Source organism: Lissotriton vulgaris, chromosome 7 (genome assembly GCF_964263255.1).
Source record: "Lissotriton vulgaris chromosome 7, aLisVul1.2, whole genome shotgun sequence".
NCBI lineage: Eukaryota > Metazoa > Chordata > Amphibia > Caudata > Salamandridae > Lissotriton > Lissotriton vulgaris.
In genome coordinates this window covers 794900817-794920449 of record NC_141695.1, presented here as the reverse complement: position 1 = coordinate 794920449, position 19633 = coordinate 794900817, and the positions used below count along the sequence as shown (strand labels likewise).

Sequence of the window (19633 nt, the reverse complement as noted above, 5' to 3'; positions counted from 1 at the left end):
AGACAGCGGCTGACACTCAATTATCACCGGCCCCACTTCTCCCCTCGCCCAGCTCGGCCCGTCCTGATCTATATCGGCCCCCGGCGATCCTCTCACTGATATGCTAATACTGGCGTTAGAGCACTGGTCCGGCCCATCAAAGGGCGCCGGGCTCCAGGCCTTGGCCTGGTGCATTTCAAAGCACCCCGCCCCCATCGAATGAGTGTCAGACATTGTGCATCAACCTGGAAACGCTCAGGTGGGCCATCCGTCTCAGTCCTGTCCATCGCCCCGTGCGAGGCTTCCTTTACATGTAAGCGTTTTCAAAAGAAAATTGCCCCAGACTGACTTCACAGACTGCTGAAAGGCCACAAGAATGCAGCTTTTTCCAGCCTTTCTGTCACAGGAGCACTGAGTCCCCCAAACCGCGCTGCAACAATTTGTGCAGTCCTCCTAGGAACAAAAACAGCTGCTAAGTCGCCTCATCATGACACGATTGAGCTCCATCAGCGTTTAGTATGTCGGGATTCTGAGCTCATCCTTTTATTTAAAAAAACTACAAGTCCCAGAATTCCTTTTCTTGAATTCTTAAGAGTCAGGGCTGACTGAACATGTAAAAAAATAATTTCTTGAAAAAAACGCATCTTGTGCAGTTAATTCTGTCATTTTTCGTCTTCCAAAAATTCCCAGTATATGCAAGTAGGAGTTCAGGAGGTTTTAACAAAAAGTAACCCCTAAACCAGAGCTTTACCACTACATTGTGGACATTCATTTTGTGTAACTGTCAAGCTGTAGGAAAAGGGAATTACTTAAACCCACAATCAAGAGTGTTTCTATGGAGGAATGCTTACATTAGTATACATACACAGCTTCATGTTGTTAAATAACTAAAAAAACGAAGATATCTGTGTTTGTTGTAGGAAAAATGGCCAAATAAAATGCCACAAAATTGCCGCTAAATTTCCACATTTGTGCCGCAAAATTTCCATTTTTGTGCAGCTAAATTTGCTAATCCATGCCGCTATATCCTGGGGGGTCTGTCTCAGTATAATTTACTTGTCGTCTCCTCGCAATACTGGGCAGCAGCTCTTCGCGCCCTTATTATCTCAGCTGATGGTATTCGCTGTGTCTACGCGCATCCCCACCTGGCAGGGGCCCATTTACTGTAAACTGCAGCAGGTGCTAAACTGTGAACGGAACACTGTGTACTGCAACCGCTGGCTGTCCCCATTTGTCATTGCATTGCTTTACACATTCGCCCCCTGCTCCGAGGCCCCAGGAACAGCCTTTGTGACTTAGGAGGTAAAAGGCCTTCCTCCTGCCATCTTTTTGGTTGTTCCACCTTGGTTGTGTGAAAAGCGTTGTCAGCCTTTGCTGCCTTCGGGCTTGCACTGGTTCAGGACTTTCAACACCTTTTCTTTCAGTCAAAGAAGCACCACCACTAGGGCCCTGAATATGAAAAGGCATATTCAATGCGGAAATTCCCAGTGGCTGGATTTATTGTTACCAGACATTACCTCCTCATGGAATTTTGCTTTTTATAAGTTAGACGCCTTGGAATTTGCAATGGCTAACTATGCAAACAACGAATTACAATGCAGAATTCCATATGGTGTTACCTATTCTTTCTGAGGGGTTTAACGCTTCCATTTACCACCCCTGCTGTGAGTTGGTGGTAAATGAGAGCACTGGGTAATGACACAGGGCGGGAGTGGAGGAAGATGGGGATGGGAGGATAGGAGAAGGAAAGGGATGAATACATTTGGCAAATCGTTTGTCAGGGACCGGGAGATAGGGTGTTGCTGCTGCTCTTGCAGCCAACGCCTTATTCACATTTTCTGGCCAGAATTTCCACCTGTTAAAATCAAGTCCAGTGATGAGGCAGAGAACTACATACGGTAATTCCACGTGACTTGGCTCGTAATCAGCGCCTAGGTGTTCATTGAAGCCTAAATTGTGCATTTGCTGTTATGGGATGTCTTGAAGTTGCATACAATAGCGGTTGGTAGCATGAACTGAAAGAGAAAATCAAAGTACAACACAAAGAAAGTTGTGAACTACTAAGACCAGCATGCATCATTGCCTTTGTAATAACATATGAAAATAACTAACTTGAAATTCCTAGTTTACCTTTCTACGTGGTGCACTGGCCAAATCATCAATTCGGTACTGATAAAATCTAAGATAAAGTACATAACAAAGCTGACAACATTAGCTAAAATGGAAATGTTTTTAAAAGAAAAAAGGCTCATAATAGCATTAAACAAATGCAAAACGTTTGCAGGGAATTTGGGGCAGATGTACCAAGAGACTGGTTGCAAAAAGTGGTTGCAAATTGCGCACCAACTTTTTGCAGCTGGTATTCGGAGCACGCGAAGGGGAGGACTACCTGCCTAATGGAAATTAATTAGGCAACTCGCTGTTTCTGGCCCCGGTGATTGGCTACAAATGCAAGAATAGTGGCTTGTAAAGAGCATCAGACGGACATCCCTGCATTTGCATTCCCAAACGGGAATCTTTTTGTAAACAGTCCATGTACCCTAATGGAACCGGTGAAGCCATACCTCGCTCAACAGGTATGAAAACCATAACTTGTACACCACATTCAATGCTCATGACCTCATCCTTAAGGTTGCAGAAGCATTTAGAAACATCATAAATGACATTACAGGTCACATTAAATATCACTTATCTTGAACACTATGAAAATGACTGATATACATGTAGTAATATTTAGAGTATGTTATTTAACAACTTCTGATAGAGGCTATAGCTGCAGATTCCTCACCTTTTGAATACTCCGCAGGCGTTAGACTTGATTCAGATTCAGAAACTTTCCAGAAACACCTCTATGCTCAGGTAGGTGGCATTGTGCGGCTCTTCACCGACTCTGTTCTGCTCCGTAATGACATGCAGAGCTTATATAGGCACCACTCCCGCGCGTTGGTCAGTTCAATTCTTTTCACGCCACCAGCTGCAGACCCGGAGCTCTCTCTCTTCCCTAAGACAGTTTACTTCAGTATTGCACCACATTTTCGCAGTGTGCAATGGATATCAACCCCTAAAACAACAGGTTTTAAACCCGTACAGACACTAGCAAGCAAATGTCTGTGACTGATCTCCATCAGGTGTGTCTCTGATGTCAGGGTCGGGTCATGACTTAAGGGCCCACATCCTCTGTGGGCCAATCAATCCAAAGCCATCCAGGACCGTAAGGCGAAAACTTAGAATGGCACGCAGAAAATGACTTACCGCAGAGACCGCTCTAAGTCACGGTCCAGTTCTAAGGTTCAGTCACAGTCCTGTTCGTGCTCCAGGAGTTGTCAAAGCCATTCTTGGGGCCATTTTTCATCTCAATCCACATTTTCAGGTAAAACTAAAAATAAACATAAGAAATCAAAGCGTGACTCTGCACCTTGCCGCCACTTGTATTCACCTGATCATGCACACTATAGATCTTGTTCTCGCTCCCTGAGTCAGCTGACTTCAGAGCTGATCCTGCAACCTCTTCCGGCACAGCCCAAGTTTATGAGGCTGTCTGCCTCTCCACAACAGATCAAGAAGCTCCTGCTATTTGAATTCCTGCTGACTCCCTCTGGCGCACCTTCAAGCCCCAAGGAGCTGAGAGGCCTTCACCTGGAGTACCACAGGCAAGTTTGCCCTCGGTGCCAGTTAGACCATCCAAGTTTGTTCTGACACCTCTGGCACCATGATCCAAGCCAGTACCTGGGGCGTCGACCCTGGCACCAAATCCATTGACGCCGGACGAGCTTCCCATAGTACTGTCTGACTCTGCACCAGTCTGACTTCACATAACTGCACTTGATGACAGTTGAGGCACCTTTTCCTCCACTTGTTGTGCCGCCTCCACAGGGAAGACAACACACCCTACATTCACTTTTTGGTATTGACTCATGTAATGATTATGACGCAGGTGATGGGTTCGCTCAGCCCTATCAAGACAACAATTGATATGATGACTTTCAGGAGGCTAGTGGTCTTGTTACCTCCCCTGAAACAGATAATGTCACCCTCTGGGGCAGCGACAGAGGAGTCCGCTTCCTACGTCCTAGTAATGCGTACAGAGGCTAATGAATTTTAATGAATTTGTAAAGCGTACTTATACCCCAACCGGGGTTTCCTGGCGCTGTACGCATACTGCTGTGGAACCCTTCCTGGTGAAGCCAGGCATCCCAGCGCTGTTGGGGCCGTTGTGGAGATTAAGCAAGCTATTGCCCAGAGTTGCAGAGTGGGACCCATGATTAGAATTGGCAACCAAGGTGAGAATTATCAGGTCTGAGGAAATTGAGCCCAAGACCCGCTGAGGCGGGAATTGAACCCTGGTCCTGGGCCAGACCTCTGCATCAGGGTCTGCCACTCTAACCATTGAGCCACACTTCTCCACTGACTAATGTATTGTCAGAAGTTCTCTAGCCACTTCAAATATCTTCTAAGCCCCTTCTACAATTTAATGAGGCCCTTACAGACACCTTATTGGGGGCATGGTCCAGACCTTGCTCTGGTCCACCAGTCAACTGCCAAATTGCGCTGCACCATTGCCCTTCCCCAGGTGATCCCGCATTTTTATCTTGGCATCTGTTCCCCGAGTGCTTGGTGGTGCAATACTAACCCCAGCATGGTGGTGCAATACTAACCCCAGCATGTTCCCAACTACTACTCTAATAGAGTGTCAAGCATGTTGAAATCTTTGGCAAATAAGTATTTTCGTCCACCAGCTATGCGCTAAAGTCACTGAATACCAGCTACATACAGGGGCACTATTGCCTTGCCATTTGAGACTTAGTGGCTCAATTACTGACAGAGCTCCGATCTGCCCTTGCCCAGACCATTCATGATGGGCAAGATGCTGCTAAGTTCATGATTCATTGTGGCTTGGACACCACTGATTCCATCTGGCAGGTCATGGGCACCAGTGTTGCCATTCAATGCATGCCTGGCTGTGGTTTACTGGTTTTCCAGGCGATGTCCAGCTGTCTCTCATGGACATAACGTTTGGCGGGACTCGCCTGCTTAGTGGGCAAAGCATACTCCGCTCTTGAGTAGTTCAAGGAGGGCAGGACCTTGGCATGCCTTTTTGTGCTTCTCCACTCCACCTTGTCAGCCACATCAGCCCTACCGCTCCTTTCATGGTTTTGGCAGAGGTACCCCATACTGCCAACCAACCCCAACATGGCACCCAACAGATTTGTTGTTGCAGCTGTCATGCCCACTGCCCATGCAGCCAAGGTCAACAAGCCGTCCAGTCCAATACCTCCCTTCCTGCAAAACCTCTTTAGCTTGCCCTTAGTGGAGCACGGCCACCCTATGAGAATCAGGATCTGATTGGTTTAGCTGGGTTCGCAGGCCTTAACATCATAACATCAGACAGGTGGGTCCTGCAAATTGTTCTAAAAGGCTATGCCCTCCCCTGCAGCAGGAAGTGCCAGCCCTATTGAGAGGGTGCCTGTGCCAGAAGTAGGACATGGTTGTTACTCCTACTACAACCTGGTGCTGAAAAATGACGAAGGCCTATTTTAGACATGCGCCGTCTCAATGCCTTCCTCCGGAAGGAAAAATTAAAAATGCTCACACAGGTGCAGGTCTTGCCCACTCCTGACTCTAGAGACTAGGTGGTAGCCTTGGACCACAGGATGCTTATTTCCATATATCCATGCTGCCAGTCTTCTGGCATTACCTATGGTTTATGGTGGGACAGGAGCAGTTTCAGTTTGATGTGCTCCCCTTTGGTCTCACTAGTGTCCCTCAAGTGTTTGCAATAGTGATGGCGGTGGTAGCAGCACATTTTCGGAGGTCAGGGTGTCCGTCTACCCCTACCTCGACGGCTGGCTGTTGAAGACATCCTCAACCCAGGCAGTCATCAACCACCTTCAGACAATGGCGAACTAATTGTCATCTCTATGGTTCACTATCAGCATGCCCAAGTCACTCCCGTCCTCCTCTCAGATGCTCTCTTCATCGGAGCCATCCTGGATGCAGTTCGGTTTTGTGCCTTTCCCCTAGGACAGGGAGTCCAGGACATTCAACCTATGATTCCAATTTTTCAGCCTTGGTCCTAGATTTCAGTGAGGTCGACTCTGAGGCTGCTGGAACTGATGGTCTCCTTCATCCTTCTGGTCGAGCATGCCGGATGGCATATGCAAACTCTTAATTGGGATCTGAAGTGGGCCCAACATCAAGGGGACCTCTACGACGACATTCAGTCTTCGGAGGAGACTGCAAAATATTTACAATGGTGGTTGCTGGTCCTCGCTTAGGTCAGCAGCAGAACCCTTTCTCTTCGCCACCCAGCGCTGACAGTGGTGGCTGGTTTGGGGGTGGCAATCTTGGAGAGGTGGAGATCAGAAGCTTCTGGTCTCAGGCAGTGTCTCAGCCCTCTATTAACCTTCTGATGCTGAGGGTGATCTGCCTGGTGTTCAAAGCCTTTGTTCCATCCATCAAGGGGAGGCAGGTGCAGGTGCTCACGGACAACACACATGCCTTTTGGTACTGCAACAAACAAGGCGTTGTAGGGTCATGGGCCATGTGCCAGGAGGCCTTGTGCCTTTGGAACTGACTGAACCACCAAGGAATTTTCCTAATGGTGAGCCACTAGGCAGTATCATTGATTGGCAGGGCAGATAAGCTCAGCCGGATCAAGCAGATCACGTGTGGCAGTTACACCTGGAGGTGGCGCAGGGTCTCTTCCGCAAATGGGGAGAACCGTAGCTCCATCTGTTAATCATTTCCAAGAACATACAATGTCTGCACCTCTGCATGCTGGAGTTTGTTTCCAAGGATCTCTTGCTCAGAGATGCGTTGTGCCTCAAGTGGATCTCAAGACTCCCATATGCCTTTCTGCCTATACCACTCCTGCTTGTGTTCTAAAGAAGTTCAAGAACGACCAGGCCAAATACATCCTAGTGGCCCCGGATTGGGCATGGAGAGCATAGTATCCAAAACTCCTGAGCTTGAGCATCTGTCCTCCAATCAGGTACCCCTTTGGGAAGGACCTACTGTCACAGCAGCACATCAGGGTTATAGACCCAGAGATTCATAATCTCCACCTTCATCTCCAGAGATTGAGCAATGACAGCTGAACACCATTGACATTCTCCGGAGGTTGTTGATGTCATCTTGGCATCCAGGCGTCCCTCGACTAAAACTATATACGCCTGTCGTTGGGATACATGTCTTAACAGATTAAACTATTATATCACACAAGAGGATAGGTACAAGGCATTAGAGGGCTCACGCCTGCCAGTAGTCACTCATCAAAACACAAAGAATCGTGTGACACCCCAATGTTTATCACCAGTTTGCTATTTAGCGAAACCTGAGGACGGGATGTGTTGACATCCCTGCCCCCACTACATACTTCACGCCCAGTTTATTGGCAATTCCAAGAATTGGACGAGGATCGCTCACTCACATAATGTGACATGCTTCATCATTTGCCACCTCTCCCCACCCTGGTTAGGTAGTGCTACCAGGGCAGACTAGCCCTCAGGCTGGGGCTAACCTAAGGCAGTTCTTAGATATTACGTATCTTTTCTGGATAATACTATAATCCAGTTGACTGGTTAAAAACAATTGAAAAAGAAGGCTTCCTTTGGATTGCTAAATTGCATATACCACTCACAAACAGACGCTCATCCGCTTATACTCACATCAACTCACACAGGGGAGTCTAGTTGCAGACCCAAGGCCAAAACATAAGAAATAGAAAATATATCTATTTTTTATTATTAAAAACATACAAAAAATCTCAAAGTCATTTACTCATTAAAAACAAGATTAAAAGAATTACATTTAAAAATTATGTGAATTTCAAGTTCATATATGGATTTGACAAAGCTTTCCTAAACAGCAAAATCAATACATTTATGGCAACTCATCAAGATAACAGATAATAAAAATAAGGAAAATACACAAAAAGAAGACAGCCCTTATTAGTCTAATGGCCACAGGTAGCAGTTGAACATTTTAGCACAGAATACGAGGCATTTGACCTAGTACTGGCAACATACCGGTGTTAAGGGAGTTATAATTGGGTCTTGAAAAAGATGGTCTAATTGGAATTTACCATCGAAACGCATCGACGTTTGAATACACAATCCGTGTGGTGGCTGGAACTACAGATATTAAATTAGGCACAGTTTATCGACTTCCAGTCTTTACATGTCTTTAACACGGATGTGTATTTTTATATGACAAATGGTCTCTTTTTGTGTACTCTCCATGACAAATTGTGCTGTCTTCTTTTGCCATCAACTTGGTGGGTAACGTATTCACAAATGGAAAGAGGTTCACAGGGGATCCCTTCCCCTTTGTAAATGTTTGCAAAAAACATTTAAGAGCAGGTGCCTACTGTAAAAAAACGAAAAGAAAACTTACTGCCTACTCTTAAAAAAAATGAAAAGAGAACTTTTAATAAAACAAAAAAAATCATCCAATTTTCCTTTATGGAAAACGGGCTGCATTTAAAAAAAAGATTGCTTTATTTAGAAGCAATCACAGACATGGTGATCTGGTGACCCCAGCAGGCCACCATCCCTGTGATTGTTGCGATTCCCAATGGGTCGCAAACCGAAACCTACTTCATTAATATTCATGAAGGAGGTATATTTGCGACCCATTGGGAATCGCAGAATGAGTCAAAGGCACTTTTGTACATTGGTGTTTGCGATTAACAAATAGCAAATCATAAATATTTGCTATTTGGTCATTTCAAGCGATTACTGACGTACATCTGGCCCTTTGTTATATAGCAACCTAATTATCATGTGCATGTAAATAAAGAATTATGTTTCTATAGTTCTTGTGCTTATTATTGCCCTCTTTTCACACCTCAGCCAGATACCTGCCTGATTTAAATTGTAACTTAGTTATGTGATTTAATGCAACATGTAGGTCTTTTTTTGACAAGCAGATGTTAAAAGACGCTCTTTTTAGCTGGTTTTTTATGCTGCTGGCTTGCCTGGTAACTGCTCCCTTTTGTCTATCACCCATCAGAACCTCCTGGAGATAATCGCGCACCAGACCCGCCAGAAGCACCTGCAGGCGGTGAAGGATGGTAAATACACACCTCTGTGCCGCAGCGAGCAAAGCCTGGACTGTGAGCAGCAGAAGCAGGAGAGCCGTATGCACAACATCAGCACCATTGTGCACCAAATCCAGCAGGAGTATCCACAGTTTCAAGGAGCCCTGCGGAAGGTGAGCCTGGCTCTGGAGGCCAGACTTGGTGCCCCACAGGACACTGAGAGAACTCAGTAGGCGTTATGCAGATGACATGTGCTGAGAGATGCTCCTTGGAGAAGATGCCCATGGAACTTTCGATGCAAATGTAGTTTCATCTTTTATTTTACACAGAGTTCTGGTTACAAAAACACGAATGTTCTATAAAATACAAGGACAAAATAAATGTCTAATGTATTAATAAACAGAATGTGCAAAGACAGTTTCTGACTCTGGGTATATGGAAACTCAGTCACTCAGAGATAAATGTTCACCCTGTTAATTGTCATCCCTCTGCACCAGCATCTGCCAGATAGGAATAGTAGAAGTTGTGAGGTAGACCTGTTTCAAACTGTTCATTTTCTAAAAGCAAAGAAATCTTAGGGCCTGATTTAGAGTTTGGCAGACAGAGTATATTGGCCCGGGATCGTGGAGGACATTACCTTCACAGTCGTAAGAGACCTTCGCCCAGCCAATTTTAGAGATGTCCGCTGGCCCCATGGACAATTCACGACATTGACAGGAAACACTGTCATGGCAGTTCCTGTCAAAGTCGAAAAAGGTTTGACGGGTGGTACCTTTACCGTTGTGCAAAAAACAAACTCCCCAAGAGCTTTTAGGAGCGCTACAGAGAGGGACTGTCGCTCCGCCCAGATGTTCGTTTATCTGCGTACAACTTTTGATCTGTCAAAAGCGGTCTGCTTTCACAGAAATAGTGCTTATCATCCAAGCAGTGTCTAGCTGCTTGAGCCAGTCTCCTTATCAAGCAAAGCTGCTTTGTTTGATCTTTCAGTCACACACATGCCTCTAATGTACACAGCCTGCCCCTTAAGGACACACAAATGCCCTAATAAATATCTTCTCCTATATAATTAAATAAGCTTGAGGTTTCTTCTTTTCTGGTTGCTATGTGTGAAAGCTTAGGCTAAATACCGCATAGCTTTGTTGTTTATGGTGGCAAAACAATGACCAAGGCTGTAAGCTAGATAGATCTGTTTATTATGAAAAGTTACAGTAAAACCAGTAGACCTGACTTATTTATTGAGAAAGGTTATATCTAATAGAGACTACTAGCCCCAGATTCCTTAACGTAGAATTATCCCCAGGCGTGAGACTGGTTCCGGAAAACTTTTGCCACAGCATCCCTGCGCGCCGGGGGGACGGCATCACGCGACTCCACCCAGGCGTTGTCCGCGTACGTTACGTCAACGAGGTCACATAAGTCCCACCCCGGCGAACCTACGTCAGTTTTTTCCTTTTCTGCGTGCAACGTGGATACGGATCATGCTCCGGACCTGTTCAGGCCTTTCTCTTTCGCTTATTGAGTTGTGTGTGGGAACAGTGTGCCAATGCCTTTGGGCTTTAAGACGTGCTCGTCTTGTGCGCGCCAGATGTCGGCGACGGATCCTCACCTCATCTGCATGTGGTGTTTGGGGAAACACCACGATTCCACTGATTGTGAGGCGTGCCAGCAGATGAAACCGAAGTTCCGGCTGGAGCGCCGGAGGAAACTTCTCTCTGCTGAAGTCGGCGTCGTCACCATGCCCGGCCCCTGCGGAGGGTTTTCGGAAGCTTCGCCTCCGCCTTGGACATCATTCCTCTCCCAGGCCGCAAGAGCGTCGCTCACCTGTCGGTAAGTGTCGCAGTTTGTCCCCGAGGGCTGGTTCTCGGCCTAATGGGGGCGCCAGCTCTCCACAGGTGGTGCGGCCCGTGTGTCGTCCCCCTATCCGCTGTTTCCCAGTGTGGAGGTGACTACAGCCCAGATGGCGACATATGCGGCGGCTTTGCAGGCCTTGCTGGCTTCTCCTCCTTCTTAACCTCCTGGGATGTCAGCAGATCCCTTGCAGTGTGCGGGGCCCTTCGCGACTTTGCCGGCGGCTCCGGCCCCGGCGCCGACTTGTTCGGATCCAGGTTTGGAGGATGTTGCGCCTTTGGGGTGATGCCCTTCGGGGGTCCATCCTTCGGCCCACGGTGCCTCTGCTTCGTCACAAACTCCAGCGGGAGTCCCTGTGGTGTCGCGGGAAGTCGTCGGGACTCGGGTCGCACCCCGAGTCCCACTCGATCCTCGGGACAGGAGATGACCTCGCGCGAGGCCGAGGTGACGCCGCTACGGCGCCGGCGGCTGCTGGCCCTGGTGGCGCCACAGGGGCTGGCGGAGGGCCCTTCTTGCCCAGTCACGGGCCGAGGATGGCGGGGGACCCCTTGTCCTTCCCCGGGTCCCTCTCGCCTCTCCACGCAGGCGGCTGCCTCGTCGGAGGCTGGGTTGACGCCTTTCCGGCGCCGTTCTCTCGCCGCCCCGGCTCTGGCCCAGCCCCGGTCTCCTGCGCCGAGCGCTGTGGCTGAGGTCGTTCCTTCGTCTCCACTGGCATTGGACGACGATGTCCTGCCTCAGATTGCAGACTCTACGGCGCCAGGCCGACGTCGGGCCGTTGACTTGTCCTCGGACGCCTCTTCTCTAGAGGTTCGACGCTTGCTGGTGTCATCCTCACCAGAGACGGGCCGACGGTCGTGGCTTTTTCCCCTAATTCGTCTAAGGACGGCTCCTCACCGTTGCCACGATTGCGGTCTTTGCCGCAGGCGCCGAAGGTCCCCCATTCCTCGGTCCCTCTTCCTCCTTTCTGGACCTGGCCCTTCTTTCCTCCGGTGGGCTTGGGGGATGGCTGCCTTAGCTTGCAGCCGTCACCTACTGAGGAGCTTCTTTCCCCACCGCGGGGCCCTACGGAGGCAGGTTCTCCTTCACTCGCGCTGTTTCCACGGCTGTGGTAATTTTGCGCATCGTGATCCAGCTGCCCATTTCCCCGTGGATCATCTTCTGCAGGTTCTCCATCAGGGCTCTGGTGGTAGGGAGCTGCTGCTTTCCTTTGAAAGTTCGCTCCATTCTTCTCTTTTGGGGATTTGGGGCTGTCCCGCCACGGGGGACCCGGTGACCCAACACCCTCTGCACCACCTCTATCCGGCGCCGCATGACCCGGTGTGTCTTTCCCTCCACCGCTCTATCAGAGGCCCTCTTTTGCAGAATGCCTTTCCCTCTCTGCCTACGCTGTTGTCTCCCCCTTCACGGGAGGCCCACTGGCTGGATTCCTGGGGGCGCAATATATTTGCCTCAACCAGTGCAGGTCTACGTGCCCTTAACACACTGTGTGTTTTGGCTAGGGCCACTTCTTGCTTGAGGAGTCCCTTATGCCTGCCACTTCTCAGGAGGGTGCCTGTGTTGATTTGAGGCACCCTGTGTTGGATAGCCGGGAGCTGGCGGCGTTTATTCTTCGCTCCGCTCTGGACATCTCAGAGGTGCTTGGTCGTGCCATGGCTTCTTCGGTTGCAGTTCGTCGCCATGCCTGGCTTCAGGACAGTGTGTTCCCGGAGAACGTTCGGGAACGGCTGGTGGACCTTCCTTTCTACGGCGCTCTTTTGTTCCACGCCCCTGCGGACTCGGCCATTCAGAGGTTCTTGGTGGGGCTTCGGCCTCCTCCTCCGCCTCCTCCTCCTCAGTGACCTGTGAGTTGATCTGGTTTTTGGGAGGTGCTCTTCCATTTGGGTGGGCCGCCCCAGTTGTGTGGTCTGTATGCTCCATGGGCATTCAAGTCCTCCTTGTTGGGACTGTGGTTCTTTTGGCTGGTGGTCGGCCCTTCTTGACTGTATGTTTTTGCTTTGGGTTTCTACGCCATGCTGGTCCTGAGTCTAGGCCTCCTGTTTTTCTTTGGCTGCTTGACAAGCCTTCTGCTGGTTTTTGCCTTATGTGGGGCAGTGGTAGCTGTTATAAAGCTCTCTCATGCGCTGGGGAGCTGTGGTTGTCTTCGGGCCTCTGTTCTCCGTAACGTTACAGCATGTTGCAGATGCAATCCTCTTGCTGATGGCTTGGAATGGCTTGAGTTGCGCCCAGGGGTGTCCTCCACAGTCACTGCGCTGTTCGCCTAGTCTGGCCAGCTGTCTGCGGCCTGACGTCTTGTCTCTGTTTGGTTCCACTTCTTTTTGGGCTGTGTGTTTGGACTCCTCTCTGGAGGGTGTCCGGACCCTTCTTCGCCTTCCTGCTCTCTGTCGGCTGCCTTCTGGCTTGCCATGAGTGCATCCGTCCGTGGTGCTCTCGGCGTCTGTCTGTGCTTGCTGGTGCCGACCTGCTGTCTATCTGCACCATTGTGCCTTCTTTTTTTTTTATTTTCTTTTTTTCAATTCAATTCAAAGAAGTCTTTATTTCGATAAACATATCATAAAAGACTGTACACATTAAAAAGACATAAACAATACATTGAGAGTGACAGGGCATCGCTACTAGAAGATTAAGTCATCAATTTAATCCATACAATATGTAATAATTTAATCTTAAAACATGATATAAAAACCTATAAAGTACGTTAAAAAATTAAAAAAAATTCCAAGGTCAAAGATCAGTAAACATCACAGAATTATTATTCACACAAGGAACGCGTAAACTAGATAAAACAGTTTTAGTTCTGGCGTAGCGTTCTAATCCGTATTGCCCACATCCAATGTAAAAAATTTGCGACAGTAATTACAATAGGTTCTGAGCAGTCAGTTTGGAGAATCCTTAGTGCCTCTGTTCCAGTAGTAATACCCTTCAGCAAGCAAATGGGCTTCAGCCACTTGTGCCTGGGATATTTATACTCTGGGCAGATAAACAAGATAAGGGCTATGCTTTCCGGCTGAAATGGACAGAATGGACAACATATATTAGTTTTAGCTTGCCATTTGCCGGTAAAAGAATTGACAGGAAGGGTGCCCACCCTGTATTGGTGGTACCGTTTCCTGTCTTCGGGAAGTGTGATAAAATCCCAGTAGCCCTCGTAAGTAGCTTGTTTAAGCTCGAGGAAGTTTCTTGGGAGTGATGGGCCAATGCAAGTTCTGAAATTTCGCATTGAACCCATTGACCAATATAGTTCCCTGAAAGCCTTTCTAGTTGGAAAAGAATTAACAGTAGGATTCTTCCACAGTAAGCTCAGCCCCATAGCAGTATAAACTGCCTTGACCTCTCTCAACCATAAAATTCTATTGACAGTATCTGCTTCTCGGACTTCGAGGAGGGCCTGGGCGTAGTGGGAGAGTTCAAGTGTGACCCAAAGTCTCCTCCAATAGGCCACAGGTCTAAAGGGTGCCATGTCCTCTAGTCGCTGGCAACCTAGATCATAAAATAGGGGCAGAAGTGGCGTAGATGGAGGAAGACCAACTAATCCCCTCACAAACTTATTTTGAGAGCTCGTGAGTTGAGCTAAGTTACTAAACCCCCATAATTCTGCCCCATAAAGAATAGATGCGCTTATTTTGGTACTATACATTTTTAGCGCTGGGGCGATGGGTTTTGTGGCTGAGAGGCGCAGTTCCTTTATTAGAGTACCTGCTAGTTTAAAATTCTTTATGGAGAGTTTTGTAGGTTTATTTGTACAATTCCTTGGCACTTGGTACATCAGTATATTTTTGCAGTTCTCATTTTGCGGCAGATGTACATGGGTGCTCCGGCATAGGCATCACATTATAGTACAACTCATACATAAAACATTTCTCAGTACTGGGAAGTAAAAAAAAAACATCTGTAGTACAGGCTTCAAACCGCAGTTGCACTGACTGAATGTTTAGCCACCTGACCCGTGCTTTATGACCATAAAGGAGAGTTTCCCGAGGGGCTTAGGCTGGTGTATTGCCTCCCACTCCCTTCTGGTGTACCATACCGATTGGTACCCGTGCTAGTATAGCTGTTATGTAAGTACCTACTCTCTGAAAATGGGGGGCAAACAAAAACCAATGAACTACAGTAACAGGGGGGTGGGAGTGTGGGGGGGTCTGGAAGGGGGTCCCGGGGGGCCGGCTGTCTATATAGGTACGGAGTGATGAGGAACTATTACATAGTGATGTCCAATCGTCTGTGGGGAGATCAGCAGTGTCAGGTTCCGTCTACGAGCAGTGTCCTCGACCGGCGGTCGGTGCTCCAGCGTGTAGGGGTCCTAGTGCTTGTGTATCCCACCCTCAGGTGTAACTATTGTGTTATATCGTTCGCTTGTGCTATTGGGGACAGGGGTGGAGTGCGGGACTGAGACGGGGTAGCTCCAGGCGAGTTTTCAAGCGCTGTCTGATGTGTGAATTGGTAAAGGAGTTGTGTCTATTCCAATGATATGGGATGTTTCCGGGTCCCTTTCACCTCTTCCTCCCTTAGTGTTGCCTCCTCTGCCGCTCCCCATTTCTTGACCGCACCTATCAACATTGTGCCTTCTTGGCGCTTTAGTGGGACAGTCATTCTTGCCTTCTCTGCTTCTTCCAGTGGGCCCTGCATTCAGTTCTACCTCTCCTACCTAAGGATGAGATGGTTCTTGTGTTCTTGCCCTCGTTTCGGGCGCAGTCTGTCCCTGCGGAGCGTTGGATGGTTCTTCCTGGGTGACATCGGGCTTCCCTGTCTGCTTCCACTGTTCTGTCTGGTCTATTGCCTTCTGGCTATGATAGCTAGCGGCCCTCTTCACTGTGGGTGTGTTCCCGGTGGGGGCGCTTGCCTTTGCTCTTCCTCTTCTCCTTGGAGTCTCTGGGTTGCTCTTCACCCTCGGTGCTCCTCTTATTGTCTTGGCCTTGGGTGGAGGTTCTGTATGGGCATGGGGTGCTTTGGCCTCCTTTCGCCTTGCCCTCTTTTCCTCTGCTGAGTGAGGACAGGCTACCTCTTTTCTTGTCTTCTCGCATCCCATCTGGGGTCGGTGGTCCTCTAAGTGTAGGGCTTTCCCTTGCCTGGGGGGACGGGGTTCTTCACCCTGTCCGTCTGAACCGTCCCCTGTGGGACACTCTGTTATGCCCAGGCGGGTGGGGTCCTCTTGCAGACCCTCCTACCCTCTGGGTATGGCTAGGGTATCTAGTCTATGTTAAGGAATCTGCGGATAGTAGTTTCTATCAGATGTACAAGTTACTTACCTTCGGTAACAATGTATCTGGTAGAGACGATTCTGTGCTGCAGATTCTTCACGGCCAGTCCTTCCTCCCCGTTCTGCGAGGACTTTTGGCTTGGTCTTCTGCCCTCGCCTCCACGTGTGCGGCTGTGTCTTCTATGAGTACATTCTTTCCCTGTTTCCAACAGGATGTTCGTCCTATTTATTTCTTCCCTTTACTCCCCTTTTGGCATGTTGGAGGATAGGTTTATAGGTACTTAGGTTCCCTTATGCTCAGGTTGCTCCAAGCAGGGGCCTAATCCCCCCTCCCCCTTTATTACTAGGGTTCGGGCCCTCTGCTATCCTCTAGGTTGGGGTCTTTTGGCTGTGCCTCTGCCCTTTGTCCCTTATGAGAGTTGTCACACTCTGTGATGGGGCTGCCTTGGAGTTTTGCCATTCCTGGTTTGTCCCAGACTGGATCCCTTTCATTGTTTTTGGTTGGGCTTGAAGTCCTGCTACATGTTATCATGACATTTTTACGTCTGTTCTTTGTCTCCAAGGGGGGCTATCTCTGAACTGGCAGGGTTGCTGCTCAGGGCTGGACTCTGTTCTTTATTCTTTTCCCTGCTTTTGGGTACCGCAGTGCCTGGCACTGCTCTTTATGGTGTTGTTCCTCACCATTACTTTTTCTGCTCTTTCGCACACTGTACCTATACTCTCACAGTTTTGTCTGCTGGCTCCGCGTTGTGGCGTGGAAATGTTTTCCGAAGAAAACTGATGTAGGTGCGCCGGGGTGGGACTTATGTGACCTCGCTGACGTCACGTACACAGACAACGCCTGTGCGGAGTCGCGGAATGCCACCCCCCCCCCCCCCACCACCACCCCCCTGCGCTCAGGGATGCTGTGGCAAACGTTTTCCAAATCTAGTCTGACGCCTGGGGATAATTCTACGTTAAGGAATCTGCAGCTAGAGTCGTCTCTACCAGATACATCGTTACCGAAGGTAAGTAACGCGTACATTAATGTCAATAGATATTTGAGTCTGAATTGTTATTACGCTTTTAACATCTATAGAGAGGTATTTTGTTAGGTGGAATCTCACAGTTTACCATAGTAAGCAAGGGTTTATAGTTGGTTACCCCTTCTGACAAACCATGGAACTAGAAAATTTGCACAGTGCTAATCCTTGTTAGGACATCTCAGAAGAGCCAGTATTTTGCTTTGCCAGCTTGAATGTTGTGTACATTTCTAAATTTGTGTCTGTATACCTGATCACTGCAGTGTTGCAAAGCTTATGCTCAGTACAGTAGGCCTGTTGGTCATGGTGATAAGCTTTAGGCCTATTTGGGTTACTCGTAAAAATATGCCTAAAGCCATAGGTCCGTACCCTCTTTTTTTTGATAAAACATTATGACAAACGGAGAAAACTTGGCTTATTTATTATGAAAAAACATTAGTAAAGGACAATAGGCCTTTAATGGTGGATTATTGTCACTTTGTAACAGGCTGTAGACAGGTATTTTGTTACATGAAATCTTGCACACTACTATAGTAAGCTAGGGTTATAGTATTTGTGTGGTCGCAGGGCATGGCTAAGTGATATTTTTTAGTCCCCCACCTTTTTTCTGCACCCGTTTGACGGCTTTCCCAAAGACCTCCCAAGAAAGAGTTTATGGGGCTAAATTTATTTTTACAAATGTTTTGTGAAGATTTGTCAAACAGCACCAAACCTATACTTATCTATATATTATCTTTTCCCCAGTATTGGAACTTTCATAGATTCCCATGCTTTACATCATTCCCCGTTGTCATCCTGGGAGCCTCGCTAAATAGAAAATACCATAGCAGTATGTACAAAATAGAAAGTAAGTCCTAGGCCTCATCTCATTTTGTAGCCTATCTACCTCTTTTTGTAAAACAGACCCAAATTTTTGAAACAGACAATCAGATTAGCCTCACCCCATAGAACCCTCCAGAGAGAGCCTCAGAGCCTCAGACTTTCTACCGCACGTTGTGCTAAGGAGTCTCCACTGAGCCCTGCTCAGTTTTCTCTTCAACTTTGGATTTCTACACCTTTTTCTCTTCAGGATGTCTGAAAAGAAAGCTTTATTCAAAGCTTGTGCTACTTGCTCAAAGAAGAGGCTATATTTGTAAGATCTGCAGGACCTTCTCGACCAAAACTCTGAGAGACCGAGAAGGAAGACTTCTGACTTGGCTACAGAAGATGAAGTCTCTGGAAGGAAGTTCTGTCTAGTGACAGTGAAGATTCTTCCTCAGCTACATTTTTGAGGAGGTCTATAAAAAGGGGTAGGTCTTCCCCTTCTACTTCAACCGAACCTCCTGCTAAAGCCTCTCAAAAGACCTTTGAAAGGTCTAAAAGGCTTACAGCTAGATTCATCAACCAAAATTGCGTTCGCAATAGCTGCGAATTAGCTATTGCGATTGCAATTCAATGATCTGCAATTCATGAAAAAAAAAGACCAGTTAGCGAAATCGCAAAATCGATTTAGCGAAATCGCAAATTAAATCGCAGAATCTAGGTGGAACCCGCTTAGCGAATCGGAATTTGCGAGAAAGCAATTATATTGCGATTTAATTTGCGAATTCGCTAAATAATCGCTAACCAAATTCATAAAAAATCGCAAATTGCGAAAAACCACAAAATTGCTATTTGCGATGCGCAACTTAAGGAGAACCCAAACCAGGTGGTAACCTTGAAGTCAATAAAAAAAAAAGAAAATCACAACCTAGCCACAGGTACGGCCCTGACCAAACACACTTAAGGAGACACAGTAGGAGCATAAGGACATTCACAATGCCAGGACTCTACATGGTGGTTTGGCGGCGAAGGCTCCAGGCTGCAGCAAGGAACAGACGCAGGATCCAGGAGCGAATATTCCGCCAGCGGGTCACACTTCTGGGCCAAACTGCGGAGCAAATCTACTCAAAGTATCGGCTGAATGGGGCAATGATTACAAAGCTCATCCGGGACCTTGACCCCCTGATGCAGCACCCAACAAGGAGGACCAATGCCGTTTCCACCCATGTCCAGGTCTTGTGCAGCCTGCACCTCCTGGCCTCGGGAAGCTTCCAGGGGATAGTTGCATATGCAGTGGGGATATCCCAGAGTACCATGTCCCGCTGCCTAAGGACTTTCCTCGAGGCCATGCTGACCCAGCTACACCATTACATCACATTCCCGACCAACCAACAGGACTTGAATCAAACCAAGCTTGATTTTTACAACATTGCGCAATTCCCCCATGTAATTGGATGCATTGACTGTACCAACATCCACATCTGCCCACCTGCACATACAGAATACATGTACCGGAACCGCAAGTCCTACCACTCACTGAATATCCAGATGGTGTGCAACGCTAAGACAATCATCACGGACATAGTCGCACAATACCCGGGGAGCACACATGACTCCTTCATATTCCGGCACAGCGGCATGCACACACGACTGGCCAGGGTAGACTTTGGCGAAGGACACCTTCTAGGTAAATACACATGCCAACAAACAGTACATTGCGACCATGTAGCTGCGCATAACATGCACTCA

The 19633-nt window shown here is 48.0% G+C and overlaps 1 protein-coding gene across 1 annotated transcript in view; it reads left to right on the top strand.

The window, feature by feature from the left end:
* The window catches only part of CCDC40 (coiled-coil domain 40 molecular ruler complex subunit), a 762745-nt gene extending 752658 nt beyond the window's left edge, over positions 1–10087 (top strand). The window contains exon 21 of the mRNA XM_086931053.1: positions 8992–10087. Within this exon, the coding sequence (XP_086787179.1) occupies positions 8992–9252 (261 nt within the window). The 3' untranslated portion in view covers positions 9253–10087. The remainder of the gene's footprint in view (positions 1–8991) is intronic.
* The last annotated feature ends 9546 nt before the right edge of the window (positions 10088–19633 follow it).